The 24,743-nt window shown below is 46.0% G+C and overlaps 1 protein-coding gene across 1 annotated transcript in view; it reads right to left on the minus strand.

Moving 5' to 3' along the window:
• The window catches only part of LOC119448414 (cytochrome P450 2A3), a 43,284-nt gene that overhangs the window by 16,664 nt on the left and 1,877 nt on the right, over nt 1-24,743 (minus strand). The window contains exons 3-5 of the mRNA XM_049665359.1: nt 8,183-8,307; nt 7,278-7,384; nt 3,875-4,179 (exon numbers count right to left, since the gene is read on the minus strand). Coding sequence (XP_049521316.1) covers nt 3,875-4,179; nt 7,278-7,384; nt 8,183-8,307 — 537 coding nt within the window. The remainder of the gene's footprint in view (nt 1-3,874; nt 4,180-7,277; nt 7,385-8,182; nt 8,308-24,743) is intronic.

Raw genomic sequence — 24,743 nt, forward strand, 5'->3', positions numbered from 1 at the left:
TTAGGGTTACAGAATGTATACCAAGAGAAGGGAAGCGCAGTCGAGGTCGGCAGAAAACCAGATGGGATGATGAAGTTAGGAAATTTGCAGGCGCAAGTTGGAATAAGCTAGCGCAAGACAGGGGTAATTGGAGATCGCAGGGAGAGGCCTTCGTCCTGCAGTGGACACAAAATACAGTAAAAGCTGGATGATACGATCACGGCTAATACGAATTTCCGGATGATACGAATTTTTCTGTGGTCCCGGCCGAGCCCCAATACTTTGCAACGTGCTATAGAACGGTTGTTACGAATCGATTTTCGGCCTGCGTCGGTTGATACGAATAAACGCCGCCCCACTGACGGCCGCGAAAGAGAACAGCGCGCAGTCACGCGCTTTCTCCCGTCATCTTTTGGTGCGGAGGCGCGGACGCGGCGCCGGACAGCGCGGACTCCGCGACTGGGCGCGAAGAGTTTGAAGCGGTGGCGCTTTTGTACTTTTCCTCCTTTTCGGCGGCCGCGCATCGGACGGAGTGGCTGCTGTGCTTCGGGCCGCGTTCGTTGTGTTTGCGCCATTTTACCTAGTCGCAGCGAGCTATGTCTACCGAGATAGGATTGTCTACCGAGATAGAAGGACATTAGAGACTTTTTCTTCAAGAAATAAATGCTTTTTACGTACATGTGCCTGAGTGAGTTCACCTCTGACTCTTTAATTTAGCTACAGTCGAATCTCGTTAATTCGAACACGCTTATTTCGAACATACCGCGCACCGACAATGCTCTTAGCAGCGCGCCAAATCACGCGGCGGTGCCTCCGACCGGAATTGCTCCGACACCGCATAGAGCAAAAGCTCAGGAGAGACCCCTCAATGCCGCGCGCGAAGGAAAGGGGGAAAGAAATAAAAAAAGAACCCGCGGCGGAAATTTCGCCCTCTCTCAAATTGCAAGGTCGCCGTTTCTGCATCGCGCCGGAACAAGCGTGTACGTGCCGACTAGAGTGTTCTAGACAACCGTATTCTAGCACACACTAGTGCAGACGTCTCAGCCACGCGGATAAAATGGCAGTGAACCCTTCTCCTCTATTTTCTAGTCACATGTTGACCTTGCACGCTGCGGCAGCAGCGCAGAGGGAAGCAGCGGCGGAGGCGCAGTCGGGCCAACGAAACTGCTCACGCCCGCAAACGCTCGCTTCCCGATAACGGCAGAAAACGAAACTACAGGGAGCGGCTAAAATAAGCTGGCGCCAGCACGGCGGCGGGCGCGCACGGAGATGTGCGCACGGAGTCGAAGGTGAGAGAGCTACGAGGGAGTTGAGAGGGAGGACGAGGGGAGCCACCGAAGCGGCGGAGTTGACGCGGCCGAATCCGCTTCCATGCCGCCCTCCTCCCTCACCTTCGACGGTCTCCGCGCGCGCGCACCCGTGTACCGGCGCCGCCCGCTTCCTGAAGCTTCGTTTTCTGCTGTTATCGGGAAGCGACCGTTAGCCGGCGTGGGCAGTTTCGTGGCCCGCGCTTGCTATGCGCTTACGCGCCGCGATGTTTTCACGACTCGCACCGTTCGTGCATCGTGATATGGTGCACGAATACTTCAAAAATACGTCCTTTTAATTCGAACAAATTTTCGGGCCCCTTCGAATTCGAATTATCGAGATTCGACTGTAGTTTTTATTGTGTTTCGATGATACGAATTTCGGCTAATACGAATATTTTTCGTGACCCCGTGAGATTCGTATCATCGAGCTTTCACTGTATAGGCTGATGATGATGACGATGATGAAGATAAAAAAAACCCTAAGAGCTCTACAGAAATCGTACCGACTGCATAGTTGGCCGTAGTCGTGTGCACTTACAGCCGTTATTTTTGTCATCTCAAAGTATTAATTAAATAATTGGTTTTAATTAGTGACCTTTTTATTTATTGCTTGAATCGCACACATATCAATTACAATGTTGTAGGGCACCTCAAATAATGTCCGAATCAAGCATTTGTTTCGTGCTCAGCTTTGCCTCTGGTTTTTCCGAGAAAAAAGAAAAACGCGCAAAACATCCAAAATACGAAATGGATACGCACTCGCACGCTGCTACTCAAGCGCTCCCAAGCGAATAGCCACGGATACTTTACTAGCGGCGGCAGCTCGATACAGGGCTTCACGCTATGTGATGGTCGCGGTATCATGAGAACACGCCGCTGACGCATTGATAAGCGTAGCGGAGCCGTAGGTGGGGGATTTCGAAGCCGGGAAACCATGGCGGTGCACTTGGGACTGTAATTTTACGCACTGTTTTAGGGGCGAAGCACCTTAGGGCCGAGCCTTGTCCCTCCCTCGTCGCCCGTCGTCCGTAGCTATGGTTTGCATGGAGTCCGCTAGAGGCGCTGCGGTGCACAAGGGCGTTCGTTCCCGACGCGCGGTCTCTTTCTCTCTCGTCCGTAGCTCTGGTTTGCATGTAGTACGCTAGGGGCGCTGCGGTGCCCGAGGGCGTTCGTTCCCGACGCACGCTCTCTTTCTCTCTGCAGCCATGGATGATAACGGTCGCTTCTAATAACGGCGCGCCCGGTATGGATGAAAAGGCGAGAGTGGCGGCTCAACTGCAAGCGGAGTCGAGGGCTCGCAAAGCTGCTGCAGCATGGCGACGCAGACAACAAGCGGACCCGGAGTCTAGGGCGAAGGAAGCTGCAGCAAAACGGCAACGCCGGCAAGCGGACCCGGAGCTGAGGGCTCGCGAAGCTGCAGCAGCACGGCCACACCGGCATGAGGACCCGGACCTGAGGGGTCGCAAAGCTGCAGCAATAGGGCAACGCCGGCAAGCGGACCCGGAGCTGAAGGCTCGCGAAGCTCGCGCTTGAACCGAGCATCGGTGCCACCAACCTCGGGTAGAGAACGCTTCCGGTGTTTTGCCGCCGCTTCCCGCGCTCTCGCCGCCTCTGGGTCCGCTTTCATGACACGCGAAGGTAAAACTATTCCGAGTGCCTCATGATCGAGCACAACATTCTTGCGTCCGCAGATGCTGACGCTTATCGCACCACTCTAGTTAGGCTGCGAAACCTCTCGAGCCATCCTACATGACGAAGCCTTGTACGATGCGGCGATAAACAAATGCAGCCGTACATCTTTCAAAGGTTGCTTGGAGGTGGTTGAGTTGCGGAGCGCGAGCGCGCATCTATTTCATATCTCGCGTATTTCGCGGGCTTTTGTTTTCCTTGGAAGAAACAAAACAGGCACACTTCAGCAGGAAATGAATGGTTGATTCGGAGGTTATATGAGGTGCCCTACAACTTTGTAACTGACATGTTTGCGATTCGAGCAAAAATTAAAAAGTTCACTAATTAAAATCAATTAATTAATTAATACTTCGTTATGAAAAAAAATACTGGCTTTAAGTACGCATGACTTGCTACTATGCAGTAGGTACGATTTCTCTAGAGCTTTTAGTTTTTTTTTATAGCTTGGTCCAAGTTAACTGGGACACCCGGTATATATGTATCTGTTTTTGTCCGGGAATAGCGTCTTAAAGTCGCTGTTTCGCTGTTTCACTGTTTCCGAAGCCGTGCAATTTTCGCCACTTCATTCTACTTAAATAAATTTGAGGACCTTGTCTACCATGCGGGCTCTTAATGTTATATTTCGTCGATTTTTTTCTCCATCTCGCCTCTCTGAGCTCCCTAACCTTCTATAACGTTCCGAGCTCCTTTCACTATTTTCTGATTCTCGCAGACATCTGCCACAATAGAAGCGACTCCGCGCACCGTGGTACTGAAACAATATTGAGTTTCGAAACCGAAACGGCCAGAATAAAATTTATCAAGCGCAAATCAGATAAAACCTGTCGTTTTACAGGTGGAAGTTTGCGTAACTTGTAAACAACGTCGAACGACATATGAAAACTCCAACAGCTTACTTCGTGTACTGGATAAACTCCTTGACCTTGGTAGCCATGTCATTTCTGCGTGTGGATGGCAGCTTCCTGAGAAGCTGGCGCACGAACATGGGCAGGAACTCAAGCATGCTGCCGCTTCCGATCGCCTCGAACACACCCAGCAGCATCTTATCCATGTATAATCGGTGCGGGTCGTCGTGAGCGTGCCGTGTGCCGTACACGAGCGAAGCGATGTTGCTGGAGATGCTTGTAAGCAGTAAGTTGTGGACCGGTATGGGGCTGCCATTGGCCCTGGATATTTGCTTCACGATACCGTGGCACTCACCCTGCAAGCCGAGGTACCACGAGGGGTGAGCAGAAAATTTTGATTTTTAAACAAGGAGATGAACTATGAGCCTTCGGAAATACCAGTGCCGCTGTCTCCAATTTTGTTGCAGAGCTATTATAAATGAGCGAAACAGCAGCTTAGGGGGTTAGACGGTATGATACGAGCATTTTTGCATACTTACTGGCGCCAGGCTCCCCGACATTTAACGTTTGCGCTGATTTCATGGTTGTCTCATTTGCAGACTAGTCGAAGGTGGAAGTGTTCCAGTTCCAAGGACAATGCCTCCCTGGCAGCACGAACGAAGAGCTCTTGTCAGATGGAGGATGCTTTATTGAAGCAAATAGCAGAGCGACGGGGCCATGCAGACTCGAATTTCCTTCCTCCATAATGTTAGTGCACACTCGAGCGCCTACGTAACTCCACAGAAGGCAAAGTTATTCAATTTTACGTTTCTCCTAATAAACATAAGCAATTTTGCCGGCATTGATCTTCTTTAGAAGGACAATGCTTACATTCCTGACTCTTCCCGACGCCTCTAACGTTGTGGAAAATTCACTCAATCCTGTTAAAACCCCTTTAGCTGTATGCACTGACGACAAGGATGACGACGGTGGCATGATGACCCCACGATGACAGTGTCATTCGCTTGTCGCTCTAGTACTCGAGTACCTGACTGCGACGGTTGTGGGCGTTGGGATCATGTGTCGAGACCTTACATATCACTACGGCGGTCATCCTAGGCACTTTCGCTGAGCGGGGTGTAGACGCTGGGTGGGCGAAGACACTGAGTGTGAAAAAATAGTGGCTGAAAATGCGCACAGCATAAGTCATAGGAGAGTAAATGCTCTGCCATCGCTGCGTGAGTTCACGTACACTGCGCAAGAACTCGACATTTTCATTGACTACCCAGCGCGTTCTGTCGTGTCATTCGAGCGCTCGCTCTGTCGCTGCCATGATCGCCAGTCCGCGGAACATGTGGCGACCAATGGCAGAGCAACGTCGCTGCTGACGCCATAGCTCCTTTCGTGGCGTCATCTGGCGCAGAAAAAGAGGGTCACTGACACAACGGGAAAGAGCGCTGAGTTTGCTTTGAATTTGCGACACCTATCCGCAGGGCTGGGGATTATTGAAGGTACCTGTATCATGATATATTCGGGAAATCGTGTACCAGTATCTCTATTTTCGATGCACCATACGAAGTATCGTTTACCATAGGATGCAATATACACCTATGGGAAAATCCACAATGACACCCAGAGTCACTGACAGCACTTGAAGCTTTTACAGCGAAGCTGTTAAGGGCTCAGTCTCCGATGGTCGCGTCCACGTGTAGAAAAAAAAACTCTAATTGGCCGTATGCTGAACGTGCGAGTGAAAGCGCACGAGGGACGCGCACTTTCACGGGGAGCCTGGTTAGCTCAGATGGCAGAGCGGCCCGGAAAGGCGGTGGTCCCGGGTTCGAGTCCCAGACCAGGACGAATTTTTCTTCAACTGCGAGGCTTTCTTTCGAGGAACCCGGTTGGGTTTCCATTGTAGCAATTGCTACATTTGGGTAAATGTCTCAGTTTCCCTTTAATGACTTATCTCCACCTAGCGGATTTCCGCTGAACTATTACGTCACAACTGGTAGTTGCAACAAGCAAGCGCTAAAAATGGAGCATTGTTTTATTAGACCTTTTCTTTCGCCAGGGTCTCCCAGCCGTCGCTGTCGCACATCTATCTCCACTCCGGCATGCTGGTTGAAGTCACGTCACCTAAAATACACTATTTGCCAAATTATTCCACGGCATGCAAAGGAGATGGTTATGCGCAAAAAAAAAAAAAAAAAAAAAAAACACGGACACAGAAGTAGACGGGGACGAGCGCAATCGCTCGTCCCCGTCTACTTCTGTGTCCGTGTTTTTTTTTGTTTTTTTGTTTTTGCGCATAACCATCTTCTTTGCAAGTATGAACCAACTCGTCCAGCAGAAAGTTTTACTATTCCACGGCAGCTGCACAAAACTGGGTCTGCAGTTCACCATTAGGAATCACATTGATAACATGAGGGAAAATACTATGGCTGCTGTCAAAATTGTCAAATGCTAAATGCAGTCAAAAGCCGGATCCCAAACTGCACTCGCGTATTCAAACTTCGTACGAACGAATTTTTGATGAATGAATACTTTTTGGCGCTGTGGAGCTTGGACAAAATTGCATTGGAAATACCCGAGAGTTCGATTCATTTACTTATGTTGTCAATATGAGTGTGCCGTGACAAGTCATCAGATATGTAAGCACGTAGATATTTGTATGGAGCCACGCGCTCCAGTCAGATGCCATTAATTCTGTACTCTGAAGATAATGACGTAATATTACTTCGCGAAAATGTCATGTACTTGCATTTGCGGATGTTAAGGATCATTAACAATTTTGTGCACCATTCGGAAATATTGTTTAGGTCAGATTGAAAGATAAGTGTACCATTACGGTTATTTATGTCGTAATAGATAACGCAGTCGTCTGAAAATAGCTTAATATGATCTGGAAGATCACTTATATAGATCAGGAACAGTAGTGGACCTAATACGGAACCTTGAGGGGCGCCAGATTTAACAGAACAAGGAGAGGAAGCGTAATTATTAGCGATAACATATTGGGCGTGGTTACATAAAAAGCATTCGATACATTTGAGGATGGTCCGGTCAATATACAAAAGTGCCGATTTTAGTTGAAGTATTTGGTGAGGTACTCTGTCGAAAGCCTTAGAAAAGTCCAGAAAGATACCGTGAAAATAAAAGAACCTCGGTCAAGAACTGCTGAGATGTGATGAGTAAGTAACAGAAGCTGTCTTTCGCAGGAATAGGTTTTTTTCTGTATCCATGTTGACAGGAGTAAGAAAAAATGCATATTATATTTTATCTGTATCATTATACATTTGCAAAGTATCTTTGCCCAGCCCTGCCTATCAGTAACACAATATTCGGCGCGAGTAAGTTTTGACAGCGCGGTCCAAACACTTCTTGATTCGCTGAAAGCGTTTAAACTTCTAAATGTGCTCGGCCGTGAACCATTTCAAGCGCAGAACTTGCAGCACGAGGCTTTTGGCTGGCGCATTACCTTGACGTTTTCCTCCATGGATGTCTTGCCGTAACCAATGTCCCGCAGAACCTGCATGCTGAATCGTCGGTTGTCCATCCATACGTCGCCGTTGAACGAAGCCACACCTAGTAGGGGATAAAACGAAGAACGTTGCCTGGTTAAACATCTTGAGTTCTGCACTCAGATGCGTTGAGTCAGCAAAACGTTTGCTTGAACCTTTGCGTCAATCTTTTTGGAGTGAAACTTAACTTTTGGGAAAGTGATAGGCGAGGTTTAATATTCGTGTTTTACTTAGAACATACGTAGATCATATGACAGCCAAATATGAGAACAATATATAAGGGTGTTCGTGATGGCATAAATGGAGTTATTAAGGCATGCAGTTTGGTTGATTGGTGGCGCGCACCGGTGTTGTGGATTGTATTTTCTTGTGCACTTTCCAATTATTGTCCTAACGAAACAAGTACTAATACCTAGCTAGCGCAATAATAGAGCAGTAATAATAGAGCAGTATTTGTTGTTGCCTTGAGCTAGCACTACACTGTAGGGTCGGCTATATCAAGCAGACAGAATACATCCGTGACAAAGAAATGTCAAAAAAGAACAAACAAGAAAAATGACGAAAGGAGAAAGTCATAACGGTGTAGCAAATTTGTTTATTCATTACCTCGCTTGTACAAAAGCCACAAACACACTAGTGCTCTCTTGTAATTTGTATATGCGTTATTCAAATGGCATGCATAAGTTTTTGCTAAATGGATTCCTTGCCGCCCGAATATCAACAGCCTTGTAGCAACATTTCTGAACAAGTTGTAGTTACTTGTGTAAACAAGAGGTTGAAACAGCTCGCGAATTGACAAATGAAAAAAAAATATTCATAAGCTTCCATAACTAAATAAAATTTACACAACCTCCTTAATTACCTTGGTATTCTCCTTCATTGAAGAACCAGTTCTGTGGCCGGTTCAAAAGTTCTTTTTTAGGGAGATACTTCTTTATCAGTTGAAAATCATTGATTATGACCACGTCTGTTGAGCCAGTCTTTACCCTGCGGATGTGTGAAAAACAAAGAATAATTTCCTATTATATTAAGAGCAAGCTTAACTAGTGTACTACTGAATATTTCTTGGTGATAGGATCAAATGATTTCTTGATAAATTTGTTAAAAAATTGTAACTGGGCAACACAAGATATACAGGATGTTAATCACACAGAATTTAAAAAAATACCCCGTGGATTGCCCCATTATATTTTTTGAGCTAGATTACTTCCAGAAGCGGACATTTTTTGGATTAGCAATGAAAGTAATATTTCACGAATTAATGAAGTTTTGCTAATTAACCTTTACACTAATTATTTTACAGCACACATGAAATTTGCGAATTGTAGCCGCTGACATCGAAAGTCATATCCGCTTGGAATGAATTCTGAGTATGAGGGCAATTTTCAGATAGGTGTTCCCAAAGTTTGTGACAAAGTGCATTGGTGCTACTGTTATTTCAGATATTCAGTTCCTAAAACGGCATTTTGTTAAAAGAAATAAGTGGCACAACAGTGCATTTTTACCGTGTTACAGCGCTCACCTCAAAAGCGGTGCTAGTTTCAAATTCCTTCCAAGTCGATGTGCCTTGTGAAATCACTCGCATCAATTCGTATAAAGCAATATGTGCGCTAAAATAACTAGTCGAGAAGACCATTAGTGAAATTTGGTAAATAAGTCAATTATGCATTTTGACTTTCACTGTGAGCAACGTCCACCTCTTCGGGTAATCCAGTGTCAATAAGTCGATGTATGCTTATGCCACAGGCAATTCGTAATAAAATTTCTTCTTTCTGGGGTTTTACGTGCCAAAACCAGTTCTGATTATGAGGCACGCCGTAGTGGAGGGCTCCGAATTAATTTTGACCACCTGGGGTTCTTTAACATGCACAAAAACGCAAGCACACGGGCGCAAGCACACGGGCATGCAAAACGCACTGGACCTTAAAGGAGCATAGGACAACGTAGCTCATGAGGCCATCAAAAAAAAAAAAAACTTATCGCAACTAAATTGCTGCAAACAAATCTACAACTACATTCGAGCATTCTTAAAAGACCGCACGCCAACAGTAGGCGTGGATACCCTGAGAACAAAAGAGAAAAAAAGTTCCAAATAGAGGCACTCCTCAGGGATCAGTCTTATCACCTTTTCTCTTCAACGTCGCCATGAAAAACCTCCCAGAGCATCTAGAGAAAATTCCACACCTTGGTCACGCAATATATGCGGACGACATTTCCAGTTGGACAACTCGAGGCTCGGATGGAGAACAGCAGGACGCCCTACAAGCGGCGGCAGACGCTGTCACCGAATACGTCAAAGAGCGCAGCCTGGAATGCTCCCCAGAAAAATCCGAGCTTCTCGTCCTCAAAAAGAAGTCCAGAAGCAAAAGCACAGGCAGAGAGGCCATGGAAATATATATAAACCAAGAACCTATACCCAGAGTCCAAACACTCCGCATATTAGGTGTTTACATGCAAGATAATGGTCGCAATAATCACACTATAAACGCAGTAAGACAAGCTGCCTACAGCGTAGCTCGCATGCTCAATAGAGTCGCCAGTCGCAGACATGGCATGAAGGAAAAAGACCTACTACGCTTGACTCTGGCTCTTATTGTCAGTAGAGTCACGTACGCGACACCTTATCTCAACCTAACATCAACAGAAAACGCCCAAATAAACGTGTTACTGCGGGAAGTGTACAAACAAGCCCTCGGCCTTCCTCCGGGCAGCGGAACAACGAAACTTCTATCCCTGGGCATCCACAACACCTTCGAAGAACTAATTGAAGCACACAGACATGCGCAAATCACACGCCTCAACCTCACTAGAACAGGCAGAACCACTCTTCGAAGGTTGCAATACCCCGTGACGACAACCAACAGTCAACAAGTACTCCTCAAGTCTCTACATGAGCAAATAATGGTGGCCCCTATTCGGCGTAACATGCATCCGGGATATTACTTGGGCAGCAGAAACGCACGAGTCAAAACAATAGAACGAAGATACGGCACTCTCTGCACTGCTCGCTGGACAGATGCGGCCATGTACCCGAATAGGAAGGGCATGGTAATCAGCGTGGCAGGACACAGACAGCAGGAACTACTATCCGTCTCCGTTCGTACACGTCGCCGAAGCAGAAAAGGTCGCCATTGCCCTCGCCATCTCGGCATCGAGACAGGATGATGAAATATGTATTCTTACAGATTGTCGGTGAGCATGTCGAGCCTACGCGAAAGGCCATCTACATAAAGTAGCATGCGATATTCTCAACCTCTTGAACGAAATACCCCGCCCCACTGAACACAAGACGTTTTGTAGCCGTCTTGGACCAGCCAAAATGAACTAGAACGTCTACAACTATTCAAGATGGCTACAAGACGTCTTTATATGTACGTCTTGAAGATGTCTTGCGAGGGACGGCTTGAAGGTGTCTTGTTAAGCTGTTTTAAGCTATCATCTTGCTAAGACGGCTACAAAACGATTTGTAAAAACGTCTCGAAGATATCTGTGCGGATCCTTATCCAGGTATATGTATACAATATGCATTTCAGTTCTTTCCGCTGCTTTATACGGTTGTTATATATTTAGCACCCATACTGGCCACGCAGTCTGTACTTAAAAACATGTACATGCACTGCCTTTCCTTTGGTTTGTCATATTACCATCCTGTAAGGTGTACAATTCCATTGGCTGCGCTGTACGTCCGGTCGTAACGTCTATACGTATTTCACGAAGAAAAAAAAAAAACATGAAGCAAACGTAAAAAATGTGCTAGATTGAAGGCAGCATACATGCAAGACCTAAGGCCTTTAACCACGTTAATTGAGGAAACTGAAAAAGTGAAAAATAAATTCAAGGGTTGTACGTGCCTAAAATAGGAAGCAGACCGTAGGTGGAGACTCCGGATTAATTCTGACCACCTGGGTTCTTTAAGATGCACATCAATCTAAGTACACGATCGTTGTTGCGTTTCGATCCTGTCGTACCCGCGATCTCTAGCTGAGCAGCGCGATGCTATAGCCACTTACCTACCGTGGCGGGTAACAGAAAAACGTGTGCCTACGCTGAGCAGCGGCGCAAATTTAGTGTGAGCGTTAATTTCAGATAGATGAACAGGTGAGTCCGATGATATATTTTTGTGGCAGAAGATCGATCGGGTTTTTACCTGTGCGGTTTTCTGCAGGCTGCCACAATGGGCGTTTTTCGCACGATGCTAGTTCAACCTCCCCGCCAGCGCGTTATTTGACAGTTTTTAGCTCCTACGGCAATCTGCACATTGAGCTGCATCAAAATTCCGCTGTCAGCTGTTCAATCCAGTAGTAAAAAAAACTATAGTATCGCAACTTCATCAATTTCTTATAACACTTTTCACCGTCGTGTACTCCGAAGTTGTGAGACTGAATCGTTCATTTCATCGCTCTTTCAAATTAAATACCTATATACGCTCAAAAGCTATAGCTAAAACTGGCGCTATAAATAATGATGTGCACGTTGGGGGGAGAGCAGCATATCATGGCATTTCATCTAGACGTGTTCGTTTTGCCCAATTATTTGCAACCACGTACCGCACGGCGATTTTAGAAGTGCACCACATATTGTAGTAAGCTTTGCCCGAAATTTTAATACTGCAACGTTTATTTGCGACATATTTGAAATGTTTTGAATGACCTTGCTTTGTATATTTACTTGGAATATTTTTCACAATAGAAGCGCGCACTTAACAAACTCGTAACACTGCACCAAAACCGATATTGCAGTCACCAGGACTGCGCACGGTTGGCCAGCAGCTCAGTGCAGCCATATACAGCCGATGCATGGCGGGGGGGGGGGGGGGGGGGGGGTATTATGTTAGCGTCTACCTAGATTGGAGCGCTTAAGGCGGGCAAATTTGCTTTCGAAGGAAGTTTGTAGTCCACGTGCACTTCTCACAACGTTTACAAGGGCTTTGCCCAACATAAAACACCTTCGATAATTCGCGGTATCTTTCAGAGCCGCGTATACTGAATCTACTCTGTCTGCTTTGGACGTGTTCTTAGGTGCGCATTACAAAATTGCGATATCGTTTAGTATTGCTATGTCGCAGAGTTTTAATCTTGACACTTTCGAATTTTCGAGACTCTTTCGAAAGACAGCGCCGACATTAAATCAACATCTGCTTCCAGCCCATACTTGATTTTACATTTTATTTTAAATGCAAAAAACGTCATCGAAATCGGTGTAGCGATTCCTGAGAATGTCGATTTCACCATTCCTAACTATCCGGAGCTAACGCTGCAAGTATTGCGCATTTCAGTGCGCGCGCTCTACACGAGCGCGTTTCCGGAGTTTCCTTTCTCCGTGCTAACGAAAGGCTAACGGCGCCGTGACTGGCAGACATGGAAGGAGGATGAGATTGGAATTTTCTACCTCCCCCCATGCCCGACGGCCCTGGCTGCATCGCGCCGTTGCCTCTTCACAACCACTCTCTCTCGACGCCTCCAACCTCACTTTGCCGTTCTCTCTCACGACCTGCCCTTCGAATCTTTCCCCTTTCACATCTTTCACGGCGGGAAGCAGCGCCGGTTGCTCGGGCAAGTCGGTTCTCGTCCTTATTTTGTAGCGTTAGCTACAACAAACTTTAGGGCTTCAACTAGCGTCGCTCGTTTGGCGATACAGAACGCTGCTTCCTCTTATAGTGGCCCACCATTCCCGCATTGTTGGCGATCACGAACGCGATCAGGCAAACTTGCGTAGCCGACATAATTTGTTTGGCATGTTTATTGTTATTCAATTCCTGGCTGGCGCGGTAGCGCCGTTCAAAAATATTCCCGCCTGGAATCTTGATCCCCATTGTTCTTGCGTAAAATCGCGCGCTTGCTGTTGCGTGTTACTGCGCTTGCTTGCAATGTGTTACGTTTCAACTCGTATTGTACTGTTTGCGTGTGGGCCACCTGTTTTATTATTTTGATTTCCGTTTAGTGACGGTAATGTAACTTGTAATATGAATTCGGTCGAGCTACAGTGACCCACGTTTCGAATCTATTGATTGCTGGTTGGCACTTCTAAAATATTGCGACTTTGTGGGTGCCTGCTCATGGATGCAGACTCAGGAACACGCCGTTTTGCGCATAATTTTCTTTCGCACTATCAATTTAACCCAGTAACTGTGCGTGGCTTAAATTAATTCGCATCGGCGTTTGTGCTGCAAGTTATAACCTCAACTCATAATCTACTCGCGCGTAGCGTCAAGCGTTGAGCAAACTTAGACACTTGCAGCGTTGTATCAGCAAGCTGAAGCGCTGGTAAACAGACCGATGCATGAGAGAGTGGTTTCCTGTGATGCGCACAACGATGGGCCTTTGTCGCAAGACTAATTATTTGCACCGCTGAAAAGGTCATTTCTTATTCCTATTGTTCCATAGACATGCGGAAATATAGTTTACAAGTCAGGCCGCATTATTGTTCCAGAGCGGATTATGTGTTCATATACATGGTGTCTTTTTTTTAGCGGCAACAATTAAAAAAAAATGCCTGTGGCAGATAGCACAATTATAACCCTTGATCAAAATTACTCGATAAGGCGGCCATTACGTTACGAGAAATCAATATGCTTTTCGAATAATTTACTTAATTGCGCTAATAAACACTAACTACTTTGCAGCGCATATTTTAATCTACGCATTGTAGTTAGTGGGTATGAAATGCATATCGACTTAGAACGAGATTTGAGGACTACGCTAGTGTCGATATAATAATTTTGAATGTGTCCACCGAAATGCATTGGCGTTCCAGTTAGTGTGTGCTTCAATGTATGAATCAGCCTTTTCTTAAAAATTAAGTTTAAAAACTGTGCATTTTTACTGCAAGTTTGATACTGCATATATCGAAACCGTTGCCATCCTCAGAATTTGTTCCAAGTCGATATGCCTGGCATAATCACTAGCTACGATTAAAATATGTGCAGTGAGGTAATCAATAAAAGTTCTTTATTGTAACTGTCAATTGTTCAATTAAAAGTTTTGATTTTTCGTAGAAGTAATAGGCCGCCTCATCGAGTAATTTAGAACAATTTGGACAGCACAATTGTGCTATCTGCCACATGTTCTTAAAATTTAGTTCAGCTGAAATAAAAAGGACCATGTAGAACGAGAACATACCGTATGTTCTCATTCTACAAGGTTTTATTTTTTTTTAAACTGATCCAAATTAAAAAAAAAAAAAAAACATTGCATGTGGCAGATATAGCACTTAGGCAAGTGCAATGGTCCAGTCATATCACATGCCTCAAACCATTACGTTATTAAGCTGCTTTCTGTGTCACATAGAGAGAGAGAGAGAGAAACATTGTTTAATGAAATGCTGGAGATGGTAGCCTGGCTATTCGCCTGACATGCTATTCCAGGTGCTTAATAACTTAATGGTTTGAAGTAGTGATATGACTAGCCTATGGCGCTTGTCATGTAATTGTCATTTTAATTGAGTATGTTGTTACCGGTAAGCTGAACCAACCGCTAAGTAGGTTGAGCCGCGGCGAGGATGATGACTGAGGCGAGGATGACAGAAGAAAGTGAATACGCCATTGAGGCCTCAGTAATGACAGAACAAGATGTTGGCCTTAAGAATAACACACGGATGCAATGTCAAATCGTTTGCGCCTTTAAATAAATAAATTCTAAGTGTGGCCTGTATGTGCGGCATAGGCATTTTTGTGTCCTCATTAACTGCTAGTTTCGACCGAATTTTTTTTATGCTTCTTCACTTGGTTATTGACAAATCTATCAGTCCTAATTTAAACCACAAGAATGATTAATACCTAGAATTTTGCTCACATTGACTTGCATACTTTGCAACAGCTAGGATAATCAGTTCAAATTCAATGCTGCATCTGGCTTATGTTTTCTCTTGGTTCTGGAGTTCATGTTACAAGAAGAAAAAAAAACAAAGGACGCCGATCAAAAAGTGCTAATAAGAATTTGACGTACGGAAGCCTTGATCAAAACACGAACTGCTCGAAACGACGGCATTCTGCGTCTGCAGGCAGGATATTGCCATCGTTGCGATACAGCGTTTTTTTTTTTTTTCTGTAGTTTTCTGTAGTCTGGATAGCAAGGTATTCGGGAAACTCTTTTCAAATCCAGTTTCTTTAGCAATGATAGAAGCCTTTTCTCGTCGGTGGCATATTCAGCCTGCCACGTGCTCCGCAACTGCAATGTAAACGACATTGTTTCTTCACTTGTGATTCATTTCTAATTCATCTCTTTGACATAATTTCTTGCTTCAAGCGGTTTCAGAGAGACTGCTTTCGCTGATGTAAAGATAGTCGCGATTCGCGCAGGCTGTTCTGTATACAATGCTTGGAACATATCTTCTGAATCTTCACATCTGCCTGTTCATGCTGCAACTAGCGGGCCTAAACGTGGGACATTGACTTCATAGGGTTTCAGAACAATTGCGATGGCCTTGCTCACTCAAGTGACATAGGCGAGGGTCGTGCGAGCTCGAGGGCGCGCGTGGTGGGCAATGGGGCAGGCCTCAACGATATTTCATGGAACAAATGAACATTTCCGGTTATGCTCACTCGGACGTAATCTGTGCAAGTCATTGTCAGAAATCTGGTCGCGAGGATTTTAAAGCAAAAATTTTACGGCGATCCCGGCAAATTTGCTCTAAATCAGAACGCTCAGGGCAGTGGCGTATCAGGTGGGGGTGGGTGACCGGGCTTCCGCCCCTCCCCCTCTCCTAATTTTGTCTATTTCTTTACGGCCGGCGCCCTGCTCCCTTTTGTGCCTGGCACGTCGCCTATATTAACAAAGGCGCGTATCCTTCGAACGTGCGGCTATTATGGGCATTCGCGTCTCAACGCTTCTCCGACGCCTGGGAGCTTAAAAGAACGAAGCACCACAGTCAGGACGATCGCAGTGCTTTAGCTCCCCCAACCCGACCCCTGAAAAAAATATCCGGGCTACGCGCCTGGCTCAAATTACGTCGCGAACATTCTGAGTGCGGTTACCCCGGAAGTGTTTCATTCGTTGCGTAGAACATCGTTCAAGTTGACCAGTGACCTCGCTTGGCCGCGCGTCCTTGAGTCGACGCTGCCATTCAACATGTCCCAAGAGGAGGCCTTGTCACGTTTTCTGAAAACCTATGACGCGCGGCGCATATATGTTCCTGCCTGCACGTTGCATCAGGAACTGGTACATGTGAAGGACACGGTGTAGAATTGTTTTTCGGTGCAAACTGCTACTACATTTAAATCAACAAAAGATGCAATTTCGAAAAAGGGCTTGCAGCATGTGTATGATTTGAAAACGAAAAATGTCGCTTGCGATGTAGTTGTGGATGACGTGGCAACCTCCAACCATGGCACTGGCCTTCTTGGACAAGGATGTTGTTATCGCCAAGAATCCGGATTTCACGGTAGTATATCGGGAGCTTGCTACCGGGGCTACAGTTAAGGCCGAATTGCAGCGATGGCATTGTTGCATCTGCATACGGAAGATACCTAGGTCGGATTTCTAACAGTTAGTGTTTCCAAACAAGGCTGCGGTATAAATGAGTCGGAACTCTTACCAGTCATATGCAATAAAATCTTTTTATAGCGAAGCCCAAGGGGGAGCCAAAATTACGTCATTATATTCATTACTGCCGTTCACTGCAATACATGCGCAATGTCGCGCACAAATTTCAACTTGTATAGAAGAAGACGGCTTTTCGGCCAGCAGAACCACTACATGGCCACGTGCTCGCTGAACTTCTGATAAAACAGCAAAAGAAACTTCGGTGTCCTTAACACACCACTTCTTAGCATCTGACACGATTGCCTTTACGATAGCTGCCTTCTGTTTCAATGTGATGATCTTTCGTTACCGCTTTTATTTGGGTCGTCTCCAGCATCGCGAAACCGCTGAAACGGTGACGGTTGAATAGGTTGCACGCTGCGACACCAACAATGCTCGTCATGTGCGAGCAGCACGTGGTACACACAGGGAGGCGTGGCCTCTGAAATTGCACCGGCGCAATCTCTGAGGCGTCGCCTATAGCTGCACTAACTAGCCTGCGCGGTGCCGCAGTGAGAGGAATTGCCACGGCGATCTAGAGTCTGCTTATGCGCACCTACGCGTAGTGGTGACAAGGGCCAGTGTTGAACGGTGGATTCAACGCAAATACGTAAACGTTTTAAACATCGGCAAGGAATGTGTGCTCTACCCTGCGGAAAGCAGAAGCGAGCCTGCAAGGGTCGGGCATTTCTTTTTTCGGAGAAAACTGAAGTTTGGTGTATCTATTGGCAGGATAATTTTACTTCGTTGAAACGAGGTTATAAAAACATTCATCTCTTCGGTGATTTCAGCGGGAACGTCATTTTGTTGTATACAGTAATTTGTTATATCCTGTTTCGCTATAACGAAGTTTCACTGTAACATATTTGTTAATCTTTTGTCTTACCTTCTAATTGCAGGTGCAAAATCTGAGGCCAAGCATCATTAGAACGCGCTAAATTTTCTGCGGGTGCATCATCAGCTTGTGGAAATGTCTAAGCCAGTTCCCTGAATTGTGAAGTGACCAATTATAACAGACAGCCACAATGCAAAACTCTAGGAAGTGCATTAGAAACATTTTGCTTATGTAGTGGCATGTTACTGATTTATTAAAAATTCTTTCAAACCATTGACCACTTTAGCAATTTATTTGTGTGAACAATCTTGCTTTATGTTAAGCCTACGTGGCTTTGACACGTGTTTATCGCTTTTGTGGCTTTGCCAATGTTTCAGTGTTGCTATGGTAGGTTGTAAGAAATGGGCCATAGGGATTGGTACTGTCGGTAAAGCCAACCTTTTTTTCAATATTGCAAAGAATACGAACATCCTCATTGATTTCTCTATGTAGCAGATAACAAGGAGACACTCAATTCCTTTATAATTAATGCTATAATGGAAGGGTGTTTGGTGTATCTAAATTCTTGAGTGTGCCAAACATCCATGCAAGGAAAAATTCTGTAATAGTGTTGCAGGAGTCTTTGATATTATTCCGTCTGCAAATCTAGATCAGTGTTGACAACGTAAGTAAAATTATATTGGGTCTTCCCGGACCATAATGAGCAATGTATGCCGTGTCTAGCAAGATCACTGAAGCTACGCAACATTTCGTTGGATAGTTGACATCGGAAGGAGACAGACCATCTCGATTGTAATATGACGTAATTTCAGCTTCTAGAGACTTTAAAGTATGCTAGTGCTTCCCCTAGCTCACAATAGATTACGTGTTGAACTAAAGTTTAGAGAGTTCAAATCCGTTGTACTTAATATAGTATGTATATATTGACAGTCACCGTGTTTATTCCTTATTTGTTTCTTCACTTTTTTTCCACAACGGGAAGACTTGGTAACTTTATGGAATACATTGTGTTGAAATAACCTACGTCGTGTTCAGATTTCACGTCCTGTGCACTTTAGACTAAGTATATTTACACTCACTATCTTTTGTAAATACTGTAAACCAATTTAGGGCTTAATTAGCTAAATACGAACGGCTAGAAAAGGTCATGCCTTAGTTGGCAAGTAGATGTTCAAAGCATTTAAAAACGTTTTCAAGACATCCTCAAAACGTCCAGCAGAACGTTTTGTAGCCGTTTTCAAAACGTTCGCAAGATGTCTTGCAAGACGCTTTCTAGCCGTCTTTAAGACGTCTACCAGATGTCTTGCAAGACGTCTGATATCCCAAATTTGGCGGTGCATTAGACGGTCTTAGAGACGGCTACAGAGCGTTTTAAGACGTCCGACAAAATCTTGGTAAGATGTCTTCAAGAAGTCTTAATATCTTGCCAGAACGTCTCCAAGACGTCCTGTCAACGTTTAAAATGGTTTTGAAGACGTCTTGCTTATCTTGTCAAGACGTCTTGAAGACGGCTTCTAGACCAATGTGTGTTCAGTGGGTATACGATAATCTAGACACCGGGACACGAAGCCGTCAGCAGAAACTATCATGCACACACGATAGCCCGAGTTCTCTGCAACAGGGCTATGCAAGAGACGCCAGAAGACCCCAGTCCACACTGACTGCATACTTACTATGAGACACTTCACCCCTACCGCATTTCGAGAAGAACGATGCCGCCACCGCACCCATCCATAACCAGAGCTGAAGCCACCCTGGAGACAACTCCAAACCAACACCTATCCTCACCTCAAGTTCCTCCACGTGATGTACCCCACCTTTATCAACCCGTTTCTCCTTTCTGTACAAAGCGAGCTACCCTCTACCATACCACAAGGGCATAGCGAAAAATCCCCAATAACTCTCTCCACCGAAACGCAATGCACGAGAAGTGGTAAATGGTGCTGCCCTGCTCGGCAGTGGAGAATCAGCGAAAGCTGCTCGCCAGAGCCGAAAGTACTGCCACCACCGCTGGGGCCCTGGATGAAGGCTCCACCCGCCACGGGGATCCAACCCTCTCCATGCCCCATCAAAATAAGGATTTGTCTCCCTCCCTCTCTCGCTGACACACACACACACACGCACACGCACACGCACACGCTCGCTCACTCACTCACTCACTCACTCACTCACTCACTCACTCACTCACTCACTCACTCACTCACTCACTCACTCACTCACTCACTCACTCACTCACTCACTCACTCACTCACTCACTCACTCACTCACTCACTCACTCACTCACTCACACACTCACTCACTCACTCACTCACTCACTCACTCACTCACTCACTCACTCACTCACTCACTCACTCACTCACACACACTCACACACTCACTCACTCACTCACTCACTCACTCACTCACTCACTCACTCACTCACTCACTCACTCACTCACTCACTCACTCACTCAATCACACACACACACACACACACACACACACACACACACACACACACACACACACACACACACACACACACACACACACACACACACACACACACACATATATATATATATATATATATATATATATATATATATATATATATATATATAGTGACAGCCACAGTGTAACGGAAAGGGCGCACTTGCACAGCGAACTTAGCATGGAGCTTGTAACTGCTATGGCAGTAAAAACGCACGTGACGGAACGTAGGAGCCCGAAAGTTAGCTGAACGGGGAGTGAATTTCTGATGATATGCACCAAACAAAGCTAGGTGCTCGAAACCACTGCTATGTTTACCTAAGTAAAGGTTTCATGCCTACGTGTCACACATCAGCAAAGTCATTACGACAGAAAAATATGCTTGTGCAAGATAACCTTGAATAACGCGAATTGTCCCTGCTGTTCTGATTATCACTTGGTGGCTTTATAAAGGAGCGGTAATTATTGTGTCTCAATATGAAAACACCGCGCCTAAAGATGTTACGCTGGTTGCTGTGACAAGAGCAGAAATAACGAGCGGGAGAACGTCAAGTGTTCTTTGCGTGCTCATATTTTATTGTGTGCATACTATTTCGGCGGGGAACAGTCATCGGATTGGAATTCCCGATAATGTAGCTGTCACCACCTATAGGAGAAGGAAATAGAGTTGTGAACGGGTATAGTTAAAGCTCGGGCTCAGTTGTGCCGGACGACAATTTGACGACACGCCAATATAGTCGCACATACGTTAAAGGCACTTAACGCACTTTAGGTGTTTTCAACCGGACGCCGATCTTTCCGGCTTTTTTGCGCTGATGGTTGTATTAACGGATATACCGGAAGGTATAGAGAGTCATGTGCAAGTTATAACTGATGCTCTTCTACGGCCCACTAGGCTATGAGAAACGCTAAAGTGGAGGCCGTGCTTTAGACTATTTTGATTACTTGTGGTGTTTAATTGTGCAATTAGATTTAGGTCTACGGGTGTGTTTGCATTCTACCCTGAATTGAATACGGCAGGAGTCATGCCGATCAGTGGAGCTCAAAAGCATGACGTCACATCCTGCGAACCACCACGATAAATTCCGTACGCTGAGAAAACTTGCTTTATAAGTAATTTGATTGAATGGATGCGAAATTAAGTCGGTGGACGACTGGTAGGTAGGTATTAGCAGCGAGAAGTCGGAGTGGCGCCCTCTCGCGAGTGACGTCACGGCCAGGACGGCCCTCGCTCCGTCTCGCTCTGCTGCTGCGCGCGCTCGTTCCCTTCGTGCATGATTGGGATATTGGTGGTTCGAGCCGTACTTATTGAAAGGATATGTCGGCTTCTTTCTGCTGTCATGCCTGAACGGCAGTTTCTTCTTCAAAACCGCGAGAGTCCTGAAAATTTGCGGCTTGGATATCGCAAGTTGTAAAATTGCTCAAGGGAGTTAAACGTGTAGCACGGAACAGAGACTAAATATTCGTACAGTCCTTTGCGTATGCTGCAAATAGCTTTAAGCCTCAATTAGCCTTACTTCATATTACCGCCACTTCAAATTAACCGGTGAGGAAAGGTCTAATTTTGAGAAGCAGGTAAAGAAACAAGTGGTGGGGCTGATATAATCTAAGCTGCAGTGTTAGTTAAGTGCTTGTGTTACTGCCGAGCGTTTCTGTGAAGAAATGAAAGATTAGATATTATGCCATGAACTACCCGTCATGAGCAAACATGTTTTAGCAGGTTAAAATCAAGGTAAATATAGCCAGAGTTTGTGACATGCTTGTTGCACCACTGCAAACATGGTATCCTAACTGGATTCTTATGTGCTATGTTATTGCGTTTATGCTCCTATTATTCACGTGAGATACTGCCGTAAAGTGTAGATCCGCGCATGGAAAACCCGCAATGGGCTGGTCTGAGCTCCTTCGGCTGACCCTGCAGCGTTGCCCTTCTGAAATAAGTTGTTGTCTAGGGCATAAGCTCTTATGGCGAATTCCATTGGGAGAACAGGAGCAGGCAACCGCGCAGTGCGGAGTCGGGCGACAGCGCAGTGAGAGCAGGCACACTCGACCCGCCACTGGAATACGGCGAGCATTCGGAGAGCAGGTGGGAGGGGGACGTGTGCGGAGAAATGTACCATGTGACTAAAGCACCGACGTCCCACTATTCTCTGCAGGAGAGCGGCAAAACACGCGTGATCGTCTTGTAATCTGTCGGGCGTAACCATGCCACCGTTTGCGGCCACGTACTACATACTTTTGTGCAGCGCCGACGCATCCCACAAAGTGTCCGCCTGCGAAGATCATCTGAAACTGCAACTTGAATCTGAAGTTGAGCTCCAGCAGCTTTTGCTGCTGTCACCATCGAGCGTCTCAAGCACTTCAACAAGGCGACGACGCTTTGTTGCCGCTGTCCCCCGCGCATCCAACGAGAAGCAAGGCGGACTAGAAATGCCAGGATAAATCGCTGCGAAGCTCGCTCGTATCACCGACGTCAAAAACAGCGGTACCAAAACACCAATTACGCTTGGCTGCCGCCATTACCGCCGCGCGCGCCGGCTGAAGCAAAATAAAAAGAAAATAGGAGGAAATGACGGTTTAAGTCACGTGACTTCCTCCGTACTCCGCTTTTCAAGCGAGAGCAGTCCGGACTGCTCCCGGCTGCTCTCGGCGCAGCGCAACTGCTCTTGTTCTACTACTGGATGACGGCTCTCCCACTCCTGTTCGACCACTGAAACACGTCGCTTCTGGAACGAGCACTTTCAGCGTGCTTTTGAGTGCTCCTGTTCTCCCAATGGAATTCGCCATTAGAATAAATTTGCGCGAACAAAGACATCGTAAAAATGTATTTGAGACGACCGTCATAAGTATACAAGCACAGGAAACGAGAGCGAACAAACGGAAACACTTTAGAAGGCGCCGGGACAGCACCCAACTGCAGCAGTCGAAAGGTGCGAGTCCGTGCCCTGACGTCACGCGAGCGGCACTCGCAGCGCCCCTGTAGGTCGTTCTCGGGACTAATACTCGCTGTTGATGCCTTCTGTGGCTATTGCTTGGTGCTAGGACTAAAGTTCTTTTTTGTAATCCAGTCACAAAAAAAAAGAATGTTTTAACACGAAAGTGTTTTATGCGGGGGTCCACCAAGACTTCACTGATGTATTTCCGTCACGGAAATACGTCACACGAACATACACGAACATAATACAAAGAAAGAAACCAGAAGAAAAAGTTCCACAAACATGCAAAATTTCGAAATCGAACCCACGACCTCTCGGTCCGCGACGATAGATCGCCGAGCGTTTAACCCATTGCGCCACAAACGCATTTGCAGAGAGCTACACAGACGCGTCTTATATATCTAACACTCCTCCGTGTACCCGCGCTCTTGCTCGGGGCGGTGCCGCCGCCTACGAGCAGAAAAGAGAAGTACTGCATTATGACACTAACGCGCACCGACAGTGAACGCTTCGGTGGTCTCAGCACTACGACGCCTCGATGCCAGCATTCGAAGGGACGCTGGCATCAAGAAGCACTACCAACGCCACCTAGGTGGCGTTCACCGTACTCAGCACAGCGGAGCGTGGCCTCCGCAATTAGCTCTGAAAATGTTTCTGAAGTTGATCGCGGAGGCTGCAATTACGACGCGCTGTACGCGCTGATTTGACTCGGTGACGATTCAGTTACGTGCTTTGTCTTGCGCGTTGTATTAGTGTGTCAGTTACGTGCTTCGTCTTTCGCGTTGTGCTAGCGTGTGCACAACGCGAACCGGTATGTCGTGGCGGTACCAGCACTTTTTATGTTGGACCCACGTCCTCGGCGTCACGTTATAGGGGCAGTTGAACTCGTCCTCTATTTTTTTTTCCACGACTCCCGTTTTCGACTGACGGATACAGCGTTCGTTCTCTTGTTCTCGACCACGCTGCGAGGGCGCGAAACGAACTCCAGAAGCACGGCGCGTTCTTCTTCGGAAAAAAAATTTTTTTCCATCGTCCACGCGGGTTGAAAACAAACGACACACACACACTCTCTACGCACAAAACCGCACGTTTTCAGCAACAAAACCAACAACACATCTAAAAAAGTCAGGACGGTGACACACACAACCGCAGTGGCTGCGAGAACCAATTTGAACTTGTGGCCAGACGAGTTTGAGTAAAGCGCTAAAACTAAATACTTCTTTGTATTTTACTCAGCGGAATGCGCGTGCAGGCACAGCAACATTTATATCCGCAGTACTCTGCTGCAAAATAATATATATATATTTTTTACGATTGAACCGATCGTACACGAAAATTATTTACGTATCCTCGGCACCAGACGACATACTTGACCCGAAAAGTGTTACTTTCAAAGTGATACTTAAAAAGGAATACTTAAGTGTCGTTTTTGAAGTACTCTCCTAAAACTTTCCTAACACTTTTCCCGCACTTATTGACGCCCTACTTAAGTTTCGTTTGTGAATAGGGGCCTTAATGTAGTTCATGAAACAAGCCGATCCTGGAGGCAGTCTAATCAAAGGCATGGGTAGCCGATACTGATAATGCGATCGCGTTACACTCGTTTAGGTGTAGAATGCTGACCTAGCTCTTCGCCTCCTACGCAGTATTTGGCATTGGCGT

This window comes from Dermacentor silvarum, chromosome 4 (assembly GCF_013339745.2).
Source record: "Dermacentor silvarum isolate Dsil-2018 chromosome 4, BIME_Dsil_1.4, whole genome shotgun sequence".
In the NCBI taxonomy this organism is placed as follows: Eukaryota; Metazoa; Arthropoda; class Arachnida; order Ixodida; family Ixodidae; genus Dermacentor; species Dermacentor silvarum.